The 19,832-nt window shown below is 62.7% G+C and overlaps 1 protein-coding gene across 1 annotated transcript in view; it reads left to right on the top strand.

The window, feature by feature from the left end:
• The first annotated feature begins 825 nt into the window (after positions 1–825).
• The window catches only part of SPEG (striated muscle enriched protein kinase), a 31,035-nt gene continuing 12,028 nt past the window's right edge, over positions 826–19,832 (top strand). Inside the window, 19 exon segments of the mRNA XM_050339600.1 lie at positions 826–1,114; positions 4,257–4,296; positions 5,376–5,405; positions 5,814–5,903; positions 6,165–6,546; positions 7,655–9,186; positions 10,168–10,311; positions 11,115–11,297; positions 12,960–13,171; positions 13,424–13,512; positions 13,690–13,871; positions 15,903–16,163; positions 17,364–17,522; positions 17,655–17,844; positions 17,991–18,220; positions 18,396–18,515; positions 18,888–18,992; positions 19,082–19,288; positions 19,413–19,536. Coding sequence (XP_050195557.1) covers positions 1,082–1,114; positions 4,257–4,296; positions 5,376–5,405; positions 5,814–5,903; positions 6,165–6,546; positions 7,655–9,186; positions 10,168–10,311; positions 11,115–11,297; positions 12,960–13,171; positions 13,424–13,512; positions 13,690–13,871; positions 15,903–16,163; positions 17,364–17,522; positions 17,655–17,844; positions 17,991–18,220; positions 18,396–18,515; positions 18,888–18,992; positions 19,082–19,288; positions 19,413–19,536 — 4,313 coding nt within the window. The 5' untranslated portion in view covers positions 826–1,081.

Below are 19,832 nucleotides of genomic sequence, written 5' to 3'. Positions count from 1 at the left end.
GGGACACCTCTTGTGTGTCATGCCACATGGACAGGCACAACAACCTACCTTCCCTGGTCAGGATTGTCTCCCCAGCCACAAAACAGTGACACTACCCCAGGCCTGAGCAGTCCAGCCCTGCCATCCCTTGTGGGCCCTGAGGCACACAGGGGGCAGGGTACAAGGTCTGCCTGAGAAGACTGAGTGCTTGGTGCTGGAGGCTGTGTGGTTTGCCAGGGGGATTGCTGTGAAGGACTGTGCCCCTATTTAGCTCCTGTCACGTACAAGCAGGTCAGCAGTGCTGTGACCCACACCTGTGTCTTGGTAAGGGGATCTTTCTGCATTGCCAGTGACTGGAGATGTGGGGGACTGAGTGGAGGCTGGCAGTGATAGTGAACCTGGATCTTGGCTAGGCAGTGCCATAGCGCATTGTGGCTGTGCTGCTGGGTGCAGGGTTGTAGCAGCTGTGGCAGTGAAGCTGCCCTGTTTGGGGACACTCTGGAGGTAGCACACGGAGTGCTGGCGTGGTGTGTTGTGCTGTTGCTATCCCAGTTGGCCTTCAGGTGGGAGCCGCAGTGATGGGCTGTGTCCTAGCAGAGAAGAACCCCTGTCCCAGGCTGTGGGGCAGGATGGAGTGATGATGGAGAACAGTGGTACAGCCACACTGCCTGGCAAGGTACCCCTGGGTGCTGTGTAGCCAAAGCCAGAGGAGGGGAGGCCATGTGCCCGCCCCAGATGCACCTCCCCCCCACCCCCCCACTACGACGGCTGCCCTCGCCCCCCACCACCTGTGCCCTGCCTGTCCCCCGCCGCTGTCACTGTGTGCCAGGGCTGGCAGGGAGGCGGAGGCGGAGGCAGGCGGGGGAAGGATGGAGGGAGGAGCGCTCCAGTGATGCTTCATGCTCACAGCTCCAGCCCTTCTGAGAGCCCAACCTGGCTAGCCCCTTCCTCTCCCTCCACCGTTCCGGCTGCCGGCCGTGGAGGATGCACGGAGCACCGCTTGCCGCCCCGGCGTGCTGACAGAGGGGACCCCGCCGGGAGCGGGCTGCCGTCCTGACGGGCCTGAGCCGGTGTCACCGGGCCAGCAGGGCTCTGCAGAAGCATGAAGAAGATCTGGGTGAAGAAACGTTTCCAGGTAAGGGCTCTGGGCTGCCGCGCCGGCGGGTGCCGGGAGGAGGGGGCAGTGCCGGGAGCGGATCGGGATGAGAATGGATGATAGTGGGGATGGGAATGGGGATAAAGATGGGGAGGGGGTGCTCCTCCAGCCCTGCCGTTACCACCGGAGCTCCCCAGGGCTTTGCCCATCGCCGGCTCCAGCCCCGCTTGCAGAGCCGCCAGCTGCTTGCCTGGCCTCGCCAGCCCGGGCAGGAGGGGCAGGGGGCAGGGGCTCAGCATCGCCTGTGCCAGCAGCCAGGATGGGGCCCCCGTCGGGGGCTTCCCCCCACGCCGCTCTCTCCCCTCTCTGCCCTCCGGAGCCGGGGGGAAATGGAGGCTGCTTCATGGCTCCCCCCAGCCCCGCTGCCGGTGGTCACGGAGCTGGAGACGAGGCTTTGCATGCGTCATCCCCTCCGCGTCAGGAGCATGCCTGGCACAGGCAAGGCTCCTCCGCGGGCCCGCCGCACGCTCCGCTGCTGAGCAAGGAACAAGGACGTCACTTGGCCTCGGCGGGGGGTGGAGGATGGAGAACATACTTCCAGGAAGCCCCCCACCCCCAGTTCCCTGGGGCATACAGGCTCAGTGAGGGCACGTAGCCTCCCCGCTGTCACCACACCTGGTGACCCAGCAGGGACCGGGGAGCAGCTGTCACCCGCAGCCCCTTCCCAGGGGTGCAGGATGCACAGGGGGACACAGGTCTGCAGGGGCACTGGGAGTCAGGTGTTGGGTGTCCCTCTGGGGCAGGGGGGTTTGCACAGCCTGGCTGCCCCGTATGCCCTTGGGGGCAGGAAGCCCAGGGGCTTGCCCGTGTAGTGGGGCAGGGTCCTGCACCGCTGGCCAAGCATGGGGGGATATCAAAACACCCACAGTGGTTGTGTCTCTGCACCATGCAAGCCACACATTCCCTCTCCCCCTTGCTGCATCCCTGCTCCCTGCCTGCCTGTCTCATACAAGTGGCACCAGTGTCGTGTGGTGCTGGGCTCCATATATGAGGTGGTGGTAGGCTCCATGGTCCCAGGGGCCCTTCCCTCCCCTGACTCCCCTTGGCCCTATGGTCATGGTGAGGGATGTCCCATGCCTGGGCCATGGCAGGACTCCAGCCTGAGCAGGTGGATCCATGTCTAGCACACAGGAAGAATACCTCACCCAGCTGCCCTGTGGGGCAGGGCTGAAACTGGGTGCTGGTCTCAGCCAGCTCTTCTCTCCACCCTGGGCTAGGCACAGAACATGCTCCTGAGGCTCCTCCACCCCAAATGCAAATGAAATCCTAAGTAGGAGGATTACCCCCTCTCTCTGTCTGTCACCTTTGTGCAGACCCTGGCCCCACAGCCAGCCCCAAGCTACTCCTGCCCCCTTTTCACCTCCTGTTTGGGGGTGACCCTGCATCACTCAGTGCTTGCTCCCTGATGGGCTGCGGGTGGGTGCTGTGTGCCTGAGGTGGGTCCAGCCTGTGGGGAGCCCTGATCCCGCTGGGACCTGTTGTGGGGCAGAGGGGAGGGGTCTAGTAGCTCTGGGCAACGGAGCCCAGCCCAGGCCTGCTGGGTGCAGTCACCATATTTGATGGGGAGCCGATGGCGCCAGTCCCTGGGGAAGCCACAAGAGTACCCGATAATGGCACTCAATTGCATTTTCATTTTTTAATGGGGGAATTATCCGCCGATGGTGCAGTTAATCACTCATCTATCTTTCCCTGGCCTGGAAGGCGGGCTGCCAGCCAGAACCAGCACAGTCAGCCGAGGAGGGGAGGTGAAGTCTGGCTCAGCCTGAATACAAATGTGTCTCGTGCAGCCGCTGCCCTCTGGCCAGCACTGCATGCAGGCAGGGGCTGGTGGGAGCCCCCAGATTCTGCCCATGTGCAGGGGCTGCTGCTACAGTGGCAGCAGCTGCCCTTCCAAGGGCAACTAACTGCTGGCCATGCTTGGCTGTCTGTTCCTGGTGGCTGGCTGTCCCTGTGGTCTGGCTGTCCGTGACCTGCTTGGGAGCTGTGGGGGCAGGAGGGGTTGGCGGAACAAAGGGCTTTAAGATAGCTGGGTGCCCAGCCCTAGGCTCCACACTGGGGAGACAGGGCATGGGGTGTCAGTGTCCTGGGGAGACCCTGTCACCCAGACTGGCCAGGAAGGATGCTTAGTCCTGGCAGCCCAACCCTGCCTGTCTGCACTCTGCATTCCCGCTCCTGCCTGCCTTGGAGATCACCCCATCCTTCTGCTTTCCTGGGAGATGGTGCCTGTGCACACCGGGCCTGGCAGACAGGCTGCCCTTAGCCCGTCCCTCCCTTGGCAAGTAGGTGCCCAGCCCTGGGCTGCGGCGCAGAGGGCAGCCAAGTTGGCAGGGAGCTCCTGGCATCTCCAAATCATGCTCAGGTCCCACCTGCCTGCCCAGACAGCGTGGGCGAGCACAACCCCTGCACTTTCAGCCCTGCACTGATGGACCAGTTCCGTGCTGCATGTGCCAGGCAGCCTCTCTTGCAACTGGCACAGCTTCCTCTGGGGATGGAGGATGCTGTCCCTGGTCTGGGACAGTGCCCATGGCAGTGTCTGGGCCAGTGCCTGAAAGACATTTTGCTGGCCCAGTCCCCACACTGGCTGGGTGGATTTGAAGGGGCATTTGGGCAGCAGCCCAGGCGAAGACCTTGCTGCAGGTGGTGCTGGCTGCAGGCAGCGGTTCTGGGGCACCTGGGTGGCACAGCTGTCACTCCTGGGCATGGGCTGAGGCGCAGGGCTGGGGTGCACAGTGCCATCACCAGGGAGACTGTGTGTGTGTGCGTGCACGCACAGGTGTAGGTGAGTGTGTGTGCATGGCTGGGCATGCGCTACACGTGCCCACCTACACCCATCCATCTCTGCGTGTGAGCGGGGGCGTGTGCCTGTGGGTACCCCGTGGGTGTACAGCGAGTGTGCGTGTGAGTGGTGCCGGGTGTGCCCTGCCAGTGGGAGGGTGTGAGCAGCACCACGTGTGCTGTGCCGGACTGTGTGTGAGCAGCTGTGGGTGTGAGCAGTGCTGCGTGTGCCAGGACGGGGTGTGTGCGTGCGGGTGCGCCATGCCAGCAGCGTGCGTGCGTGCGTGCGTGAGCAGGTGCATGTCGCCCTGCCATGGGTAACACTCTCTTCTCTTTTCCTTTGCAGAAGACAGGCCACTCGCGGCGCTTCGGGCGCTTCACGCATGGTGCGTTGAGTTACCAGGACCCGACTCCCCCCGCCACCCCAAATGTGCCAGGATATGGTCCACCACCATGCTGCAGGGGGCAGCGAGCAGAGGCTAGGCAGGGCAGGGCTGCATCTTGCCAGCCCCAAAATAGGGTCCTGGTCAGCCAGGGGCTCATAGTGTCCCCCACAAGCCTGGTCTGCTCCTGGTCCCACATCTCTACTTCCTTAGGGGCTACCAGGCTGTTGTGGCCAGGATGGGGAGCCTAATGCAGTGGCAGTGCATGGGGCAGCTGGCAGTGTGCCGGGCTGCAGGGGAGTGGCTTGGAATGGGGGAAGCAGTGTGGCCCCCCACTATGCCTTGACAGTGAAGGGGAAGAGTGGTGGGGCAGGGGACATGTTCCTTACTGCAGGGATCTGTTGTGGCAGCTTGCGAGAACTTGGGCAGTGGCAAGGAGGAAAATCAGTCTCTCCCTGGCTGCATGGCATTGGCTTTCCTGGAATGGGACATTAGGGTGACACTGATCTGGCCTTGCCACATCCTACCCATGGGGAGGCTCTTACTGATGCTCTGCCCTGAGCATCTTGGCTTTATCGATTGCAGCTGTGCCCCACAGCACAGCTGTATTGTGCAGCACTTGCCCTGGTGGGGCAGAGCATACATGTGTACATGCCAGAGGGAGGATTCTTGCACATGGACACATGTGTCCGTGTGCTCCAGCACCCCCAGAGCGCCCATCTGGAGCACAGACTGGGAGGTTCAGCCCCAGGCTGTGGTGCTCTGCGGAGCATAGGGATGTATGGATACTGCAGTGGTGAGGCCAGCAGCTCCAGGGACAGGAGATGGCTGTCCTGCTGGGCAGGATGTGGCTGTAGCGTGGGGAGGGGATGGTGCTGTGCACCGCGCAGGTGGGAGGGTGCGTGCGAAGAGGGTCTCTGTGCAGTGCTGGAGTGGCGTGCAGTGAATATGGTGCAGATTGGAGACGGTGGGGAAATGCTGGGGACAAGGGCCCTCCCTGCTGCCCCCCGCATCTCTGCAGGCCGGGCCGATAACCGGGTGTTGATGTCTCTCTCTCTCTTGCTGCCCCTATGGAAGCGAAGTTTTCCGCTCCTGCAGGAAACAAAGCTACGGTAGGAAGACCCCTTCCTGATGTACTCGTAGTGGGCCCTGTGCTCCAGCCTGCTACCCTGCCCCATCATCACCATTGTCCCCCTGCTCCGCCTTTTCATGTCCATGCTGCCCCTGCCAGCTGCATTCCCACCACTGGCACTGCCTCCCTCTCTCCCATCATCTAACACTGCTCCTGACTGCTTTGCCTGTCCTTTCCTGCCTGCCTTTGCCCTGCTGGACTTTCCCACTCTCAGTCCTGCCTTTCCCTACTGGCAGCTTGTCCATGCAGGTCACAATCATGCCCCCTGCCCTGGAGCTGCCTGGGCACTGCTCTCCTGCTTCTGAAGCCAGTGGGTATGGAAGGGGCAGCACCAGTGTGGCCTGCTGTCCCTGTGTCTCCTCACCACCTGCTTTCCCTTCCACCCCAGACTCGGAGACAGGTGAGGATGAATCCAGCGACCCCCAGGTGACACAGCGCAGCGATCTCCAGGATGAGACAGCCTTCAGCACCCCCACGGGTGAGCAGGGATGCCTGGCTGGCACAGAGACCCAGACCCAGCTGCTGGACATGATTCCCTGCAAGGCCTCTGCTGGCCCAGCTTCGGGGGTCTCCATGGAGGGGGAGCTGTGATCCACCCACGCAAAGGGGAGAGGGTTTGAGGCAGTAGGGTGCTGCTCAGGACATACTGGGACACCCCATGGTGACTCAGCCCTCTTCAAGCAGAGTACTGGGCTTGTCCCCACATGCACCTGGTGTAGGTTCATCCCTCTCCTTTCAGGTGGGTCTGACACCCTCGTGGACGCCTCCATGAACACGACGCCAACCTCGGTGCTGGCCCTGTCACAGGCAGAGGAGCGCTCCAGCTGGTCGGGCAGCCAGCAGACCGTGGTGGAGAAGGAGACGGATGCCAGCCTCCCCTCACGGGGACCCTACCTCCGCCCTGCTGCCTGGTCGCAGCCGCAGGGGACCCCAAGGCAAGCAAACACACCGGCCCCATGTGGCGCCGAGGTTCGGCACCTGGGCGTGGAGCCGCTGGTGCGGGCATCACGGGCTAATCTGGTGGGCACAAGCTGGGGGTCAGAGGATAGCCTTTCAGTGGCCAGCGACCCCTACGGCAGCGCCTTCAGCCTGTATCGAGGACGGGCGCTCTCACTCCACGTGTAAGTAGCCGGGGAAGCACACAGAGGGGACATCACGCTGGGGCCATCTCCATCCAATCCCTGCAGCCATCTCCTCCCCTCTGCCTGGGCTTTCTTTGCCTTCACCATCCTGGATGAGGAGTGGGGACTCTGAGCAATAGGCAGCCTGTTCCTGGTGAGGAGATGTGAGTGACCAAGGCTAGGGGTAATGTAGGGTGGGGTCCCTTTCTGCTGTGGCCAGGTTGAGGCTGGGGGTGTCCCCTGTGCCTCTGTGTGAGCCACAGCATCCAACCCACGGGCTGTGCCATGGGTGTTTCCCATCCCACCCAGACAGGGCACTCTGTGCAGCCTAGGGTGTCAGGAACTGGAGGTGCATGGCAGCCTGGGATACCCACTGGCAAGTCTCTATCACCACAGTCTCCACTACGTAGGGGTGGCAGTAGGGGCCAGGGACATGCTGCTTGCCCCAGGTCCTGCTGATGTGCTCAGAGCCCCTGTCCCTCCCTGCCACCTTTGGTTTCCATCCCCGCAGGCCTGCTCCTTTGACCTCCATCCCACCCTTTTTTTTCGTTCGAGGCTGCTTGTTCCACCAGAACCTCATCTCCAACTTATGATTTCTGCTCTGCATTTGCTGAGCCCCTCTGGGGGCAGTGGGGTGGGAGGACGGGCCCACAGCAGCATGTGCACAGGCAGGGCTTGTAGCCTTGGGGACCCTGTCTGGCTTGTGGAAAAGCTGGACTGTGCTGCCCTGTCTCAGCACACCAGGACACCCCAGCAAACTGGGGCACACCCCAGCCCTGGGTCCTGTCTGCGTGGTGGCCCTGGGGATGGGATTCACTGGGTATTCCAGCATCACCCTGCTGCCCTATGTGAGTATTCCTGGGCAAGGGGACGTGGCTGTGTTCCAGCAGCCCAGGACTCTCACATAACCCAGCTAGCTCCCAATGGCCTTGGGATGACTGGATGCCCTCACCAGGGCTCCTCAAGGCTCCCATGTCCCATAGTTGCTCTGACTGTCTGCCCCCCTTGGCCATGCCCCATTGGGCACTGTGCTGCAGGCTGGGAGCTGGGATGCAGCCAGGTATGAGGGTCGGCTCTGAACCATGCTCCTCTGTCTCTGCCCTTGCAGCAGCATCCCCCAGGGGGGCTACCGGAGAGATGACCTCCACAGAGGCCCTGTCTCTCCGAAGCCTGGCGCAGAGCCCCCGAGATCCCCCGCTGCCCTGCCGCTGACTGCCAAGCCACCCATCGTCCGCTCACCATCTCCCCGTGCTGGCACGTGCCTGCCACTGCCCACTGGTGCTGTGTCCCAGCCTGCTGCCCGTGGCCCTGGCGTCCCCTCCTTCACACCCGTGACCCCACGCAAGAAGTCCTCAGTGCCGGTTGAGTACCAGGACGTTGTCCCTGAGGAGTATGAGGAGAAGATCAAGAGGCCCAAGTCCTCTGGGTACTCACAGGGCAGCACACAAGAGTCCCGTCCCCAAACACCAATGAGTGACACCTCTGGCCGCATCTCTGTCCGGGCATCTCCCAAGCTCGTGCGTGCCGGCTCCAGGATCTTTGAGAGGCTGCAGTACTTTGAGGAGCGGCAGAGGAGCCTGGAGCAGGCTGACAGCCCCTTCCCCACGCACTCCAGCCTGCCCCTGCGCAAGACCCGTTCGTTCGACCAGCCTGGCTCTGGCTTGCGCCGTGCCAGCACGCCGGGTGGCTCGCGGGAGGACCTGCGGGAAGGCGGCCACTGGGAGCCGGGCAGCACGGCAGCGTGCCGGCGTTTGGCCTTCCGGCAGAAAGCCGCATCCTTTGACGAGCGGGGCAAGTTTGCCAACCGTGTCTACGCCATCGAGCACAAGTTTGCAGAGGAGCTGACCCGCATCAAACGGACGGTCTCCAAGCAGCAGCTGCGGCGCTCCCAGGAGCTGTGCAAAGCCGGGTTGCCCCCGGCACCCTCACCCCCAGCAGCCAGCGAGCCCCCTGCCCCCCGCACCCCTCGCACCCCCTCCACTCAGGGCGCCGGCGGACGCAAGGCACTGCCACCAAAGACCTGCCCGCCAGCAGAGAGCACACACGTCATCCAGCACCTGGCACTTTCCAGCGTGATGCTGGTGGGACCCGACGGGGAGCCAGAACCAGGGGGACAGCGTGGTAGGAGAACCCCAGCGGCAGGTGGTGGGGTGGCTGGACAGCCCAGCTCAGCAGAGGATGTGGGTGCCAGGAAGGGTCTGCATCAAGAAGGCACTGGGGAAGTGAAGAAGAAGGAGCAGTGGCCATTATCACAAGCTACCCCACAGGGAAGGATATCCCTTTCGCAGGCAGGTCCCACTGAAGGCAGCCCATGCCCAGATGGAGGGCCTGCCAGTGGAGCCCGAGGCCCCAGGGCGGTGAGCGAAGCTCTGGCTGCCCGGCTGACTGTGCCCCATGGACTGTATCGGCGGCCAGAGACACCCACGGAGGTGCGATTCCTGCCCTGGGCAAAGCCGGGGATGGATCAGGAGGCTCGTCTGGAGAGGAGCTTGGCAGGACAGCATGGTGTGGGCAGGGAGGTGGAGAGAAGGCCGATGAAAGTGTCAGAGAAGAAAGAGAGTGGCCGGATGGCTCAAGAAGGCAGGAGTACACGGAGCAAGGGGAAGGGACGTCGAGCCAGGCCCACCTCTCCAGAGCTAGGTAGGGGCATGGCTTTCTACCCTCTTTCATCCCCTGAGTGGGATGGGGAACCTCCAGCCTGCCCCTGGGAGGCATGGGAAGCCCAGGCTGTGCCAGAGAGCACCAGGGTGGAGTGGAGGGACATGACTCTGGAGGTTAGGGTAGTTGGCACCAGCCAATGCCATAAGATGGACCAGCCTGGCTACCAGTTTTTCTGGGCTTTGAGGTCATGGTGCTTGCTGTCTTCTCCATACCTCTTGCCTGGCACAGCAAAGATGCAGGGTGCTGACTTCTGGCCCCCAGCCCTGGACTGGTTCATCACCCTGGGGCACAGGGCACCATTGCAGCATGCGCTGTTTGGACTGTGCTCGGTGCTTCAGGCAGGGCATGAAGTCCAAGCATCCCCAGCGGATGCCATGCTGGCATGGCTGGGGGAGAGATGTCCTGCCCATCCTAGCATGCAACAGTGACACCAGACTGTACCTGGGCTGGGAGCTTCTAGGCTCTAGCTCTGGCCAGAGCAGTGCCAGGTCCACATGCCTGAGGCTCCTGGCATAGCCCCAGGACCTTTGCTTTTGTGCTAGGCCCATGAGAGGGGAGGAACTGGGAGGTGGGTGCTGATGTGATGGAGTACAGCAGCCAGCATCCCATGCAGGGTTGGGGGAAGCAGTGGACTATACAACCCTCCTCCTTCCACATCCCATTGTCACCTCATCTCTTATGCTCTATGGGCATGTAAAATAGGCTGTACACGTCCTGCCCTGTTGTCCCCTGCCTTATGCCACTGCTTGCTCTGTGCTGTGGAGGCCCCTGATGTGGCCTTTTCCTCCACTGCATGGCCTGGGTACCTGCTAATGCCCCAGTGAGGGTGTGGAGCACGTGGTGGCGGGGATGGGCAGAGGGTTGCGAGACCCCTACTCTATGTGCACACAGCCCAATGTGGCACAGGACCCACTTGCTCCACTCCTCTGATGGCCACGCGGATCATCTCTCCCTGTGCAGAGTCCTCAGATGACTCCTACGTCTCAGCGGGTGAAGACCCCCTGGAAGCCCCCATCTTTGAGATCCCCATCCAGGACATGGCAGTGGTTGTGGGGGCAGAGGTGCTGCTCAAGTGCATTGTCACGGCCAACCCCCAGCCAGAAGGTGAGTGACCCTGGGGCTGGGGGTCAAGGGTGTGAGTGTGGCAGAGGGGCTTTCTGCATGACCGTGTCCCACCTGCACTGTGTGAGTGGGACACCCAACCCTGAGCTGGATGTCTCAGGGGAGGTAACATGCCCACCCTGGGAGCACCCCTTCTGTCCTACCTTTCCCCAGACAGGAGCGAAGTGCTTGGGCACCACCTCTCAGCGTGCAGAGGGCAGGGTGCCTGCTGTCTGCCTGTGCTGGGCTGTTGGGAAAGTGGGAGAAGGGCTGCTGAGCCCTGCACTGGCAGGGACGGGTGATGCAACTTGATCTAGTGGGTGGCAGCCACTGCCCATAGAGGGGGGTTGGAACTAAGGAGGGGGTGTTGGAACTAGGTGCCTTCAACCATCAAGGTGCCTTCCAACCCAAACCATTCTATGATTCTGTGATACTCTGGGCTGCTGTTGGGACAGCTTCGGTGTCTTCCTGGGGGCAGAAGCTCAGGGCTGATGGACTCTGAGCACGCCGTAGCTAGGACGTGGGCAGCTAGGCATCCAGAGCCGATAGCAGTCGCCAAAGCCGGGCAGAAGCGAAGCCGCCTTGATTCCCTCTGTCAACCTCCACTGGAGGGCAGGCGGATGCCAGGAAGCAGAAAGGGACCAGCCCCAGTCTCTGTCAGGGACCGTGGGATCTTGGGGCTGCTACCTATGGCACATGGGTCCTCAGGCCAGGCAGGGGAGTGCCAGGTCTCTCCAGGACCCTGCGCAGACCCCGGGGGAGCTCGAGCTCTCCTGCCCACGCGTGACCCCCGCCTCTGCCGGCAGTGTCCTGGAGGAAGGACGGGGTTCCGCTGCGGAGTAGCACGACGCGCCCCATCAAGGCGGAGGGCGAGCGCCACACGCTGCTGGTGCGGAGCGCCCGGGTGGCCGACGCCGGGCTGTACACTGTCACCGCGACCAACGAGGTGGGGGCCACCTGCTGCAGTGCCATCCTCAGCGTGCGGCCCGGTGAGTGCCGCGGCCGGAGGGAGGCAGGGAGGGAAGGAGGGCGGCAGGCGAGCGTGGAGCAAGGGCTGGCGCCGCTGCAGGCTGGCTGCCAACTCGGCCGCTGCTGTCACTGGGAAGAAACCGGCTTCCTTACCCTACAAGGCTCTGTCTGAACCAAAGCAGCTGACGTGCTCCCGGCAGCCATGGAAGGATACTGCCGTGGTGGGAGTGGAGTCAGGCTGTGAGCATCCCAGGGCGCCCAGCAAGCAGCCCAGTGTCCGGCTTCCCCCACACCTGCCCCTTGTACCGCTAGCCAAGGGGGTAGTCTAACCTGCCCTACAACCTGCAAACTATGTGGGTGCTCCTACCTCCAGCATGTGAACCATGGGAATGCTCCAGCCTGCTCCCCAGTCCACAAATTGCGGGGATATCTCTGCCCTCCACTTTGATAGCTGTGGGGAGACCCCTGCCCCACAAGATATTAGCTGTGGGGATACCCTGCCTGTCCACCAAGCTGTTAGCCAGGGGTACCCCACCTGCCGTCCATGCCACTGGCTGCGGAGATACCCACCCCGCTGCAGCCCCAAAGCCCTCCCCATCCTGAGAGTGTCTCTGGGCAACAGGTATAGGCTCAGAGCTGCCCCGAGGGCAGGAAGCACCCAAACCCGCCCCACTCCGTGGTGTGGCGACTCTGCACATCCAGGGGCAGCCGCGGCCGAGCAGGGCCGGGCGGGCACAGCCGTGGGGGCCGGGAAGGGCCCCGACAGACCCCGGCCCGTCGCGGGCCCTCCCCCGCGCTGCTGGCCCAGCCCCGGGGGCCGGCCAGCGCTCGGGCGGGGAGGTCTCAGCGGGCCGGTGGCGCTGCGGGCTGGAGGTGCCCGGCACCGGCCCTGGCAGTGGCGCTGGCACCGGCGGCGGGTTGGCAGTGCGGCGCGGGTCGGCTCGCGGGTCTGGCGGGACGCCGGTGAGTGCGGGGTGCTTCCCGAGGGAATGCGGGGATGCGGACGGGGGGAGCGGGGGTCGGGCTCCCCAGATTTCCTCTCGGGGGCTGCCCGCGGGCGTGGTGGAGGCGCGGGGGGCTCAGCTCTCGCCTAGGACCGGGCAGGTCCTCCGCCTCCCCCAGCGCGGGGAGAGGGGGGGACTGAGGGTGCTCCGGCGGCAAGGCCGATGGGGCCGGCACCCCCATGGCCTCAGCTGGGCTCTGCCGGCCCCCTGAGCCACTCGCCCCGAGCCGCTCCCCACCCCACACCCCACACCCCGGCCTCTACACGTATCTCGCACCCCGCGAGTCCCCCATCCCGGCCCCCGTGGAGCGGGCCGGCGGGCGGGCTGCGGGGGGAGCGCAGCTGCCAATGTCACCTTCAGCCGTGCCGGCCCGGGCAGGGACAGCCATCCCGGGAATCCGGGCGGCTTAAGGATGGGAGCGCGGGCTGCTGCGTAAGAGCCACTTGAGCCGTGCTGTCGCCTTGCGGAATATCGCGTCCCCTTATCGTCCCGCGGAGTACTGCTCACCCCCTCCCCCGGCGCGGCCACGCACCCTTTCGCTGCCGGCCGCAGCCGAGCCGGGATGTGCCGCGGAGTGGGTGTCCACTCTCGTGGTGCGGGATAGTGGGGAGGGGTGCCCTGACACGCCTGCCGAGCTCCGGTTGCTGCCAGCTCCTTATCCAGCCTCTCCTGTGCTAGCCCCCGTCGTGGAGCGACATGGGAGCTTGTCCCCCACCCTCGGCCAGGCCAGCCCCATCACATCGGATGAGGAGTACCTGAGCCCCCTGGAAGAGTTCCCCGAGTCCGGAACCCCCCAGCACAAACCGGCCATGAAGCTGCAGCCAAGAGCTGAGCATGGGGCTGCCCACGGCTCCCCGGAGACCACCTTCAAGGCTGCACCCTCCTTTGAGGTGAGAGAACAACTCCCCGAGGACCTGGCAGAGGGGGAGCAGTGCCCCGTGACTGCAGCGCTGAGGTCTCAGTGCCAGGAGGTCTGGGTCAGGTCTCCCTACCCCTTGATCTGATCTGGGATGCTCACAGGACCTGGCTAGGCTCCACCCTGCCAGCTCCCCTGGTACTCCTGTTGTGAGGAGGGACACACCTGGGTGCAGTGGTGAGGGTGCAGGCGGGTGCTTGCTGCTCTCTGACCCCTGTTTCCCCAGGTATCCCTGTCGGACCAGTCGGTGCTAGAGGGGCAGGATGTCAGCATGAGTGTCCGTGTCCATGGGGAGCCCAAGCCTATCATTTACTGGTGAGTTCTGCTGATCTCTGGGGTCACAGGTGGGCAGGGAAGGAGTGGACAGGCACAGTGACTCTTGGGGATGATTAGTTTGGAGCTTGGAGCTCTTATCCTGAGCAGAGTTGGGCACGGAGAAGGGGCTTTTGGGGACATCTGGTCCAGGTGTGACTGTGCTGCTCTCCCGAGCAGGCTGAGGAACCGGCAGCCAGTGAAGTATGGCCGCCGGCACCACGTGGAGGAGGCAGAGGGAGTGCGGGGGCTCTTCACGCTGCACATCCTGGCAGCAGAGCATACTGACACCGGCTTCTACACCTGCAAGGCTGTCAACGAGTATGGCACCAAGCAGTGCGAGGCCAAGCTGGAGGTCAGAGGTAAAATTCCCTGAGTGTGTCCCCCACTGACCCAAGGGACCAGCTGGCTCCAGTGCCCTGCATGAACTGTGTGGGGAAGGGGCACTGCAGACTCCTCTTGGTGGTGCTACATAAGTAGCCAGTCCTCCCTGTGGCAGTACAGGTGGGGAACAGGAAAGTGGAGCTGCCTGCCTGTAGCAGAAGGCAGGCTGCCCTGCTGCCCCACCCAAATGTGCAGCCGCAAGGCTCTCAGTCCCACTGCCCCGCTGTTCCAGATCCCCTGCTGATCTGACCCAGACCCTGCTGCTCCCCACAGCCCAGCTTCATCTCACATCCCCCCACTTCTGGGGCTGGGTGCTGCCCTTGGCTGCGCAGGGAGTGCTTTTACCCTTGGTGGCTCTGTAGGGCACATGTACCCCTGCCCTGCAGCTCACTTCCTCCCTGCCCCAGGCTGCCTGCAAGCTATGTGCCAGGCACAGGGCAGCTTGCAGGGGTCCCTCCCTGCCTGTTTCCAGCAACGTCCCATATGCATGGGACTTGGCTGCCCAGCCCCCTTTTCTTGCTATGTCTCCCCAGCCCTCCTAGGACCCCAAAGTATGTGTGCAATTTTGAGGGGGGAGTGGGAGTCAGGACTGATAGCCAGACTGGTGTCCCCAAGGCCAGGGAAGGAGCCTCTGGGGATGAGTGATGCTTCCTCCCTCCTCTTGCCCTTTGCTGTGTGTGCCCTGCTACCCCCAGCCCTCCCTGCTGATGGCTGCCTGAGCCCCCCTGGGCTGTGCCCATCCCACCCCGGCCTTGGCTGCATTGCTTGAACTCTGCCAGGATTATGCTCCCAGCCTACAGCAAAGCACGGCGGCACAGGGGTGGGAGCAGAAGGTGTCCCCATGTCCCATGGCTGGCAGGAGCTGGGCTTAAGGGGTGATGGCCCAATCCCTGGCCCCTCTTGGGGGGTCAGCTGATGGATCCATGACTTGTTGCCCACCTGCACCCCTTGTGCCGGCGCTGGCATGTGTGTGCGTGCCGGTCCCGTCGCTGCTGCACTAACCCTTCTGCTTGCTGACTGCCGTTTTTGTCTGTACGCAGGGGGAGTACGATAAGGGGGTGCATCTCTCAAAGCCGCAGCTGCGGGGCTCTTAGTTGGACACCTCTTAGGCAGTGGACCTCACCTTGTGTTATTACCTCCTTCTCCATCCGCCGCCTCGTCCTGGACGCACCGCGGGGACGTGTGGGCCCTCGACTGTGGGCAGGGGCTCGCTGGATGGCCGGGGCAGGTCTAATTGAGGCGGGGAGGGGGGAGCAGCAGGGGAGTGGCAGGCACCCCTTCAGCCAGGCCAGGGGGCCCGTACGATGCTGTCTTGTCTCTTGCTCCATCCGTTTGTCCCTGTCTGCGTGTCCTGCTGCCTCTCTCTCGGTGCCCAGCGAAGGGGAGTGGGGAGCTGAGCTCATGGTTGCAGCCATGCTGGCCAGGGCTTTAGGGAAGGGGCTACAGTGCAGTGGCAGCTCTATGATGGTCATCTTGGAGTGTGGGAGACAGGAGACCCCAGGGAGCCCACAAGGGAGCACCCTGCCTGAGTTGCAGGGGGGGACGGAGAGCATTGGCCCCTTTGTCTTCACAGCAGCCACTCAGGTGCCAGCTTGGCCACCAAGAGATGTCTCTTCTAGCCCCAGGGCTTGTGTCTGCCTGGAGCATCCCATCGCTCCGGGTCTCTTCTCCCCAGGGAGAGGGCTTGACAGGGGGGCGGGTTGCGAGGCCGTGACCCTTTTCTTTTGTAGCTCTAATAAAATCTGTTTGGTAAAGCGCTGTGTGGTGTGTTCCTGGCACGGACACCTCCCCTCACCCCTAGTCCCCTCCCCGGCTCAGCTCTGCTTTCCACATCTCGCTTCCCCTCCCACTCTTCCCTGCTGCACTCCCTGCCCGCCGCACCAGACCCTCTCCCTGCATGAGCCCCTGCCCTGCACGTACCCCCACTCCATCACTGCCACTTCTCATGGTTGCTTTTCAGTTGCTGAGATGCGTCTCTCTTTCTCTCTCTCTCCCCCCTCCCCGGGCAGCTCGCCCCGAATGCCAGTCCCTGGCCATCGTAGTTCCCCTGCAGGACTTGGTGGTCGGGGCGGGGGAGCTGGCGGTCTTTGAGTGCCTGGTGGCCGGCCCGCCAGACATGGACGTGGACTGGCTGTCACGGGGCCGGCTGCTCCAGCCTGCCCTGCTCAAATGCAAGATGCATTTTGATGGGCGCAAGTGCAAGCTGCTTCTCACTTCCGTGCACGAGGACGACAGTGGAATCTACACCTGCAAGCTCAGCACTGCCAAAGGTAAGTGGTAGGCATGCAGCTCCACAGAGGGGGTCTCACTTAGGGCTTGGCCCTAGGGGATGGATAGAGCCCCCTGCCCCCAGCTCAGGGCTCTGGTTCCCTGGGATGTAGCTGTGAGTGCTGGAGATGGGGGACAAGGGAATAAGGAAACCTGATGTGCATCAGTCCTCAGGCTCCAGCACTCTAAGCCCTGCAGCCCTGACCCACCCCACTCAGCTCCTCTGCTGGAATGCATGCAGCTTCCCGAAATGTGGGAAGATGCATTTGCACCATGGCTGCACCAGGTGGATGCAGGCCTGAAGTCCAGCTGTCCCTGTCCCTTGGCTCTAGAGCCTCTGGCTCCAGAGTCTCAGTGCCAAGCTCCAATACTGACCCGTCTCTGCTGGCCTGGGAGATGGTGGGGAAATAGACAGCGAGTCAAGGCTGCCCACCCTCTTCCACCAAGCCATCACCAGTGGCAGCTCAGGAAGAGCAGCATGGTCCTCTGTCCCATGGCTCCAACACTGCCTGTGCATGCTGCCAGAGCCTCTTCTCCCACAGAGCCCACTCTCCAGCTCACCTGGACAGCTGGACTGTGGGGAGTGCAGGGGGCAGCGGCATTCTCTGTACTCTGTGGCTGGGCCTGTGCACCCCTCCATGAAGGAGGCTGTATGCCTGTGGGATTCTGAGAGCAGCAGCAGTTTTGGGCTTGGGGAAGTGAGGCTGGGCCTGAGCATGGTGTTGCCCATCCCTGCCCAGGGTGGGTGACAATACCATCACTGCAAAATGGTCCTTGTTGCAAACTCCCTCACCTTGAGCATCCAGCCCACACCTGTCTCCATGCTGTCCCTGGGTGCTGCATGTGGTGGCACTTCCTGCTTAAGCATCACTTCCCTGTCCCCAAGGGGTTAGGCCAGCTATGACCTCCTCCCCTCACCTTGCTGCTGGCACCTGTACTGCTGTGCAGGGAGGAAAGAGGTCCCTGCTGCCAGCAGAGCCCCAGCCCTGGGTATGGGGACCTTGCACACACTTGTACACCTCTGCCCTTCACAGGGACAGAGCCTGGCACTCCGCACACCTGGGCTCAGCCCCCAACAGGCACTGAGTATGCTCAGCCATAGCCACACTGGCTGCTGGATTGCAGCCATGTGGTCGCAGTCTGCCTCCTGCCCTGCACAGGCACGTGCTACAGCGGCTCACTTTTGCCCGCTCTCCTCGCAGATGAGCTGACCTGCAGCGCCCGGCTGACGGTGCAGCCCTCTGTGCAGCCACTCTTCACCCGCAAGCTGGAGAACGTGGATGTGGTGGAAGGGAGGACGGCGCGTTTTGACTGCATGATCAGTGGGACTCCCCCCCCGACAGTCACCTGGACCCACTTTGGTAACACCCAAGCCCAGAGAGCTTGCCAAGGGCCCTTCAGGGAGCCATCTCTTTTGGGGCTGCTCCTAAAGGCTGGCACCTGGCTGATGCTGGACAGGGTTCTGATGCTGATGCTGGTGTGTGTCTCTGCAGGCCTGCCAGTGCAGGAGGGGGAGAACGTGAGGATACAGCAGGATGGAGGGCTGCACTCACTGGTCATTGTGCATGTGGGCAGCGAGGACGAGGGGCAGTACAGGGCAACTGCCAGGAACATCCATGGCCATGTGGAGTGCTCTGCCGAGCTCTATGTGGAGGAGCCACGGCCATCTGCTGCCTCCCAGATGTAAGAGTTGGGCAGTCTCCAGAATCTGCTTCCCCCTGCTTGCTCTCCTCTGGGAGTTGGGATACAATGCATTTATGCAAAGCCTGGGATCGGGGCTGGGCTGTGGACAGCATGCTTCCATCATAAGCATGTGCGGGCTCTTGCAGCTCCAAGCTGGAGAAGATGCCATCCATCCCGGAGGAGCCAGAACAGGTGGAGACAGAGACAGAGTGCTTCACCATGCCTGATTTCCTGAAGCCGCTGCACAACCTGGATGTGGTGGAGTCAAAGGAGGCTGTGTTGGAGTGCCAGGTGGCCGGGATGCCCTACCCCTCCATCACGTGGTACCACAATGGTTCCCGCATTGACAGCACCGATGACCGCAAGATGATGCAGTGTAGGATTCCCCACTGCCCTCTCCGCCCACTGGGGTTCCTCCACCTGGGGTGGAAGAAGGGGGAACACCCTGGGAGAAGGCATCACCCCCCAGACATTTATGCCCCATGAGGCAGGGAGGGGAGCTGTGTGCCGCTTAGCTGTTGAGGTCTTACCTGTGTCCTGTTCCCCACCAGATAAGGACATCCATCGCTTGGTGTTCACAGCCGTCAGCCATGCACATGCTGGTGTGTATAAAAGTGTCATCGCCAACAAAGTGGGGAAGGCCACGTGCTATGCGCACCTCTATGTCACTGGTAAGTGGCAGCAGGCACCACTTGGGATGTGCAGTGACTTGAAGCCACCCTTTTAGGCTGTGCCCTGGTGCTGTCGTGAGGTCTTAGGGGCTTATGATCACAGGGCAGTTCAAGTTAGAGGGGACTATAGGGTTAGCAGTGCAGTTCTCATCTTGTGGGGTCAGGACCCATCCCTGGACTCTCAGGTCCCACATGAAGCTTGCTGGCAGCACCAACTCCACAGGGGCTGCCAGGTTGACCCCCACCAGGGAACCAGGGAGAATTGCTGGTCTCATCCATCCGCTCAGCCAGCATCTGCCAGAGCGTAAGGCAGATGCCCTGAAGAGTGGGGGCAGTGGCCATACTCACATCCCTGTCCACCTCCCCATGCAGATGTGGTGCCAACACCCCCAGATGGGCCCCCCACCGTGGCCTCAGTGACTGGCAGAGCCATCACACTGACCTGGAACAAACCCAAGTGGCTGGACACTGCCATAGGTGAGGGGACAGGGGGTGGGCAATGCCGTGATGTGGCCCTTGGGTTAGCCCAATACTGGGGGCTCTGCACTGACTCTCTTCCCCTGCAGACCCCAACTCGGTGACCTACATCGTGCAAATGCAAGTGCTGGGCACAATGCAGTGGGTGGTGCTGGTGACTGGTGTGCAGGAGACCACCTACACAGTGCATGGGCTGACCAAGGGTGCCCAGTATCTCTTCCGTGTCATCACCGCCACCCCCAAGACCAACAGCAAGCCATCCCCGCCTGTGGGGCCTGTGCAGCTCCTGGATCGAGGTGAGAAGGGCAGTGGGAAGGGGTTGGGTAGCTGTGGTGGAGGTCTCTGTCCCTCATCAGGTGGTAAGCTGCCCAGGGCTGGGCGGCACGGGGTCTGGCAGGGTGGTGACAATGCATGTGACAGGTCCCTACCTGGAGGAGTCCCCGGTCATCCTGGACAAGCCCGATGTTGTGTATGTAGTGGAGGGCCAGCCAGCCTCTGTTACCATCACCATCAACCATGTGGAGGCCACTGTCACCTGGAAGAGGTAGGACATGGCCCAGCATCACTCCACGGGATGGATAAAGAGGGGCTTCCCTACCAGTTTCCTATGCAGCCCACAGTGTGGGGGGCTCCTTCCCTGGGGCTGGGCTGGGGGTGCACACAACGGTGATGTTCAGGGCTGTGCAGAGCTGGGGAGGAGGGAGATCCTGTCTGTGGGGTTTTAAGGGGAAGAGCCATTCAGGAGGCAGAACTAGTGATGGGGTGTGAGCAGTTTGGGGGGCTGTGGGGTGGGAACTGGAGCTGTCTGTGGGTCAGGAGGTGGTCATGGGGCTCTGGAAT

This window comes from Myiozetetes cayanensis, unplaced genomic scaffold (assembly GCF_022539395.1).
Source record: "Myiozetetes cayanensis isolate MyiCay16 unplaced genomic scaffold, myiCay2020 scf9, whole genome shotgun sequence".
Classification (NCBI taxonomy): Eukaryota; Metazoa; Chordata; class Aves; order Passeriformes; family Tyrannidae; genus Myiozetetes; species Myiozetetes cayanensis.
Note: the sequence above shows the minus strand (reverse complement) of the source record. Positions and strands in the feature narration are given on the sequence as shown.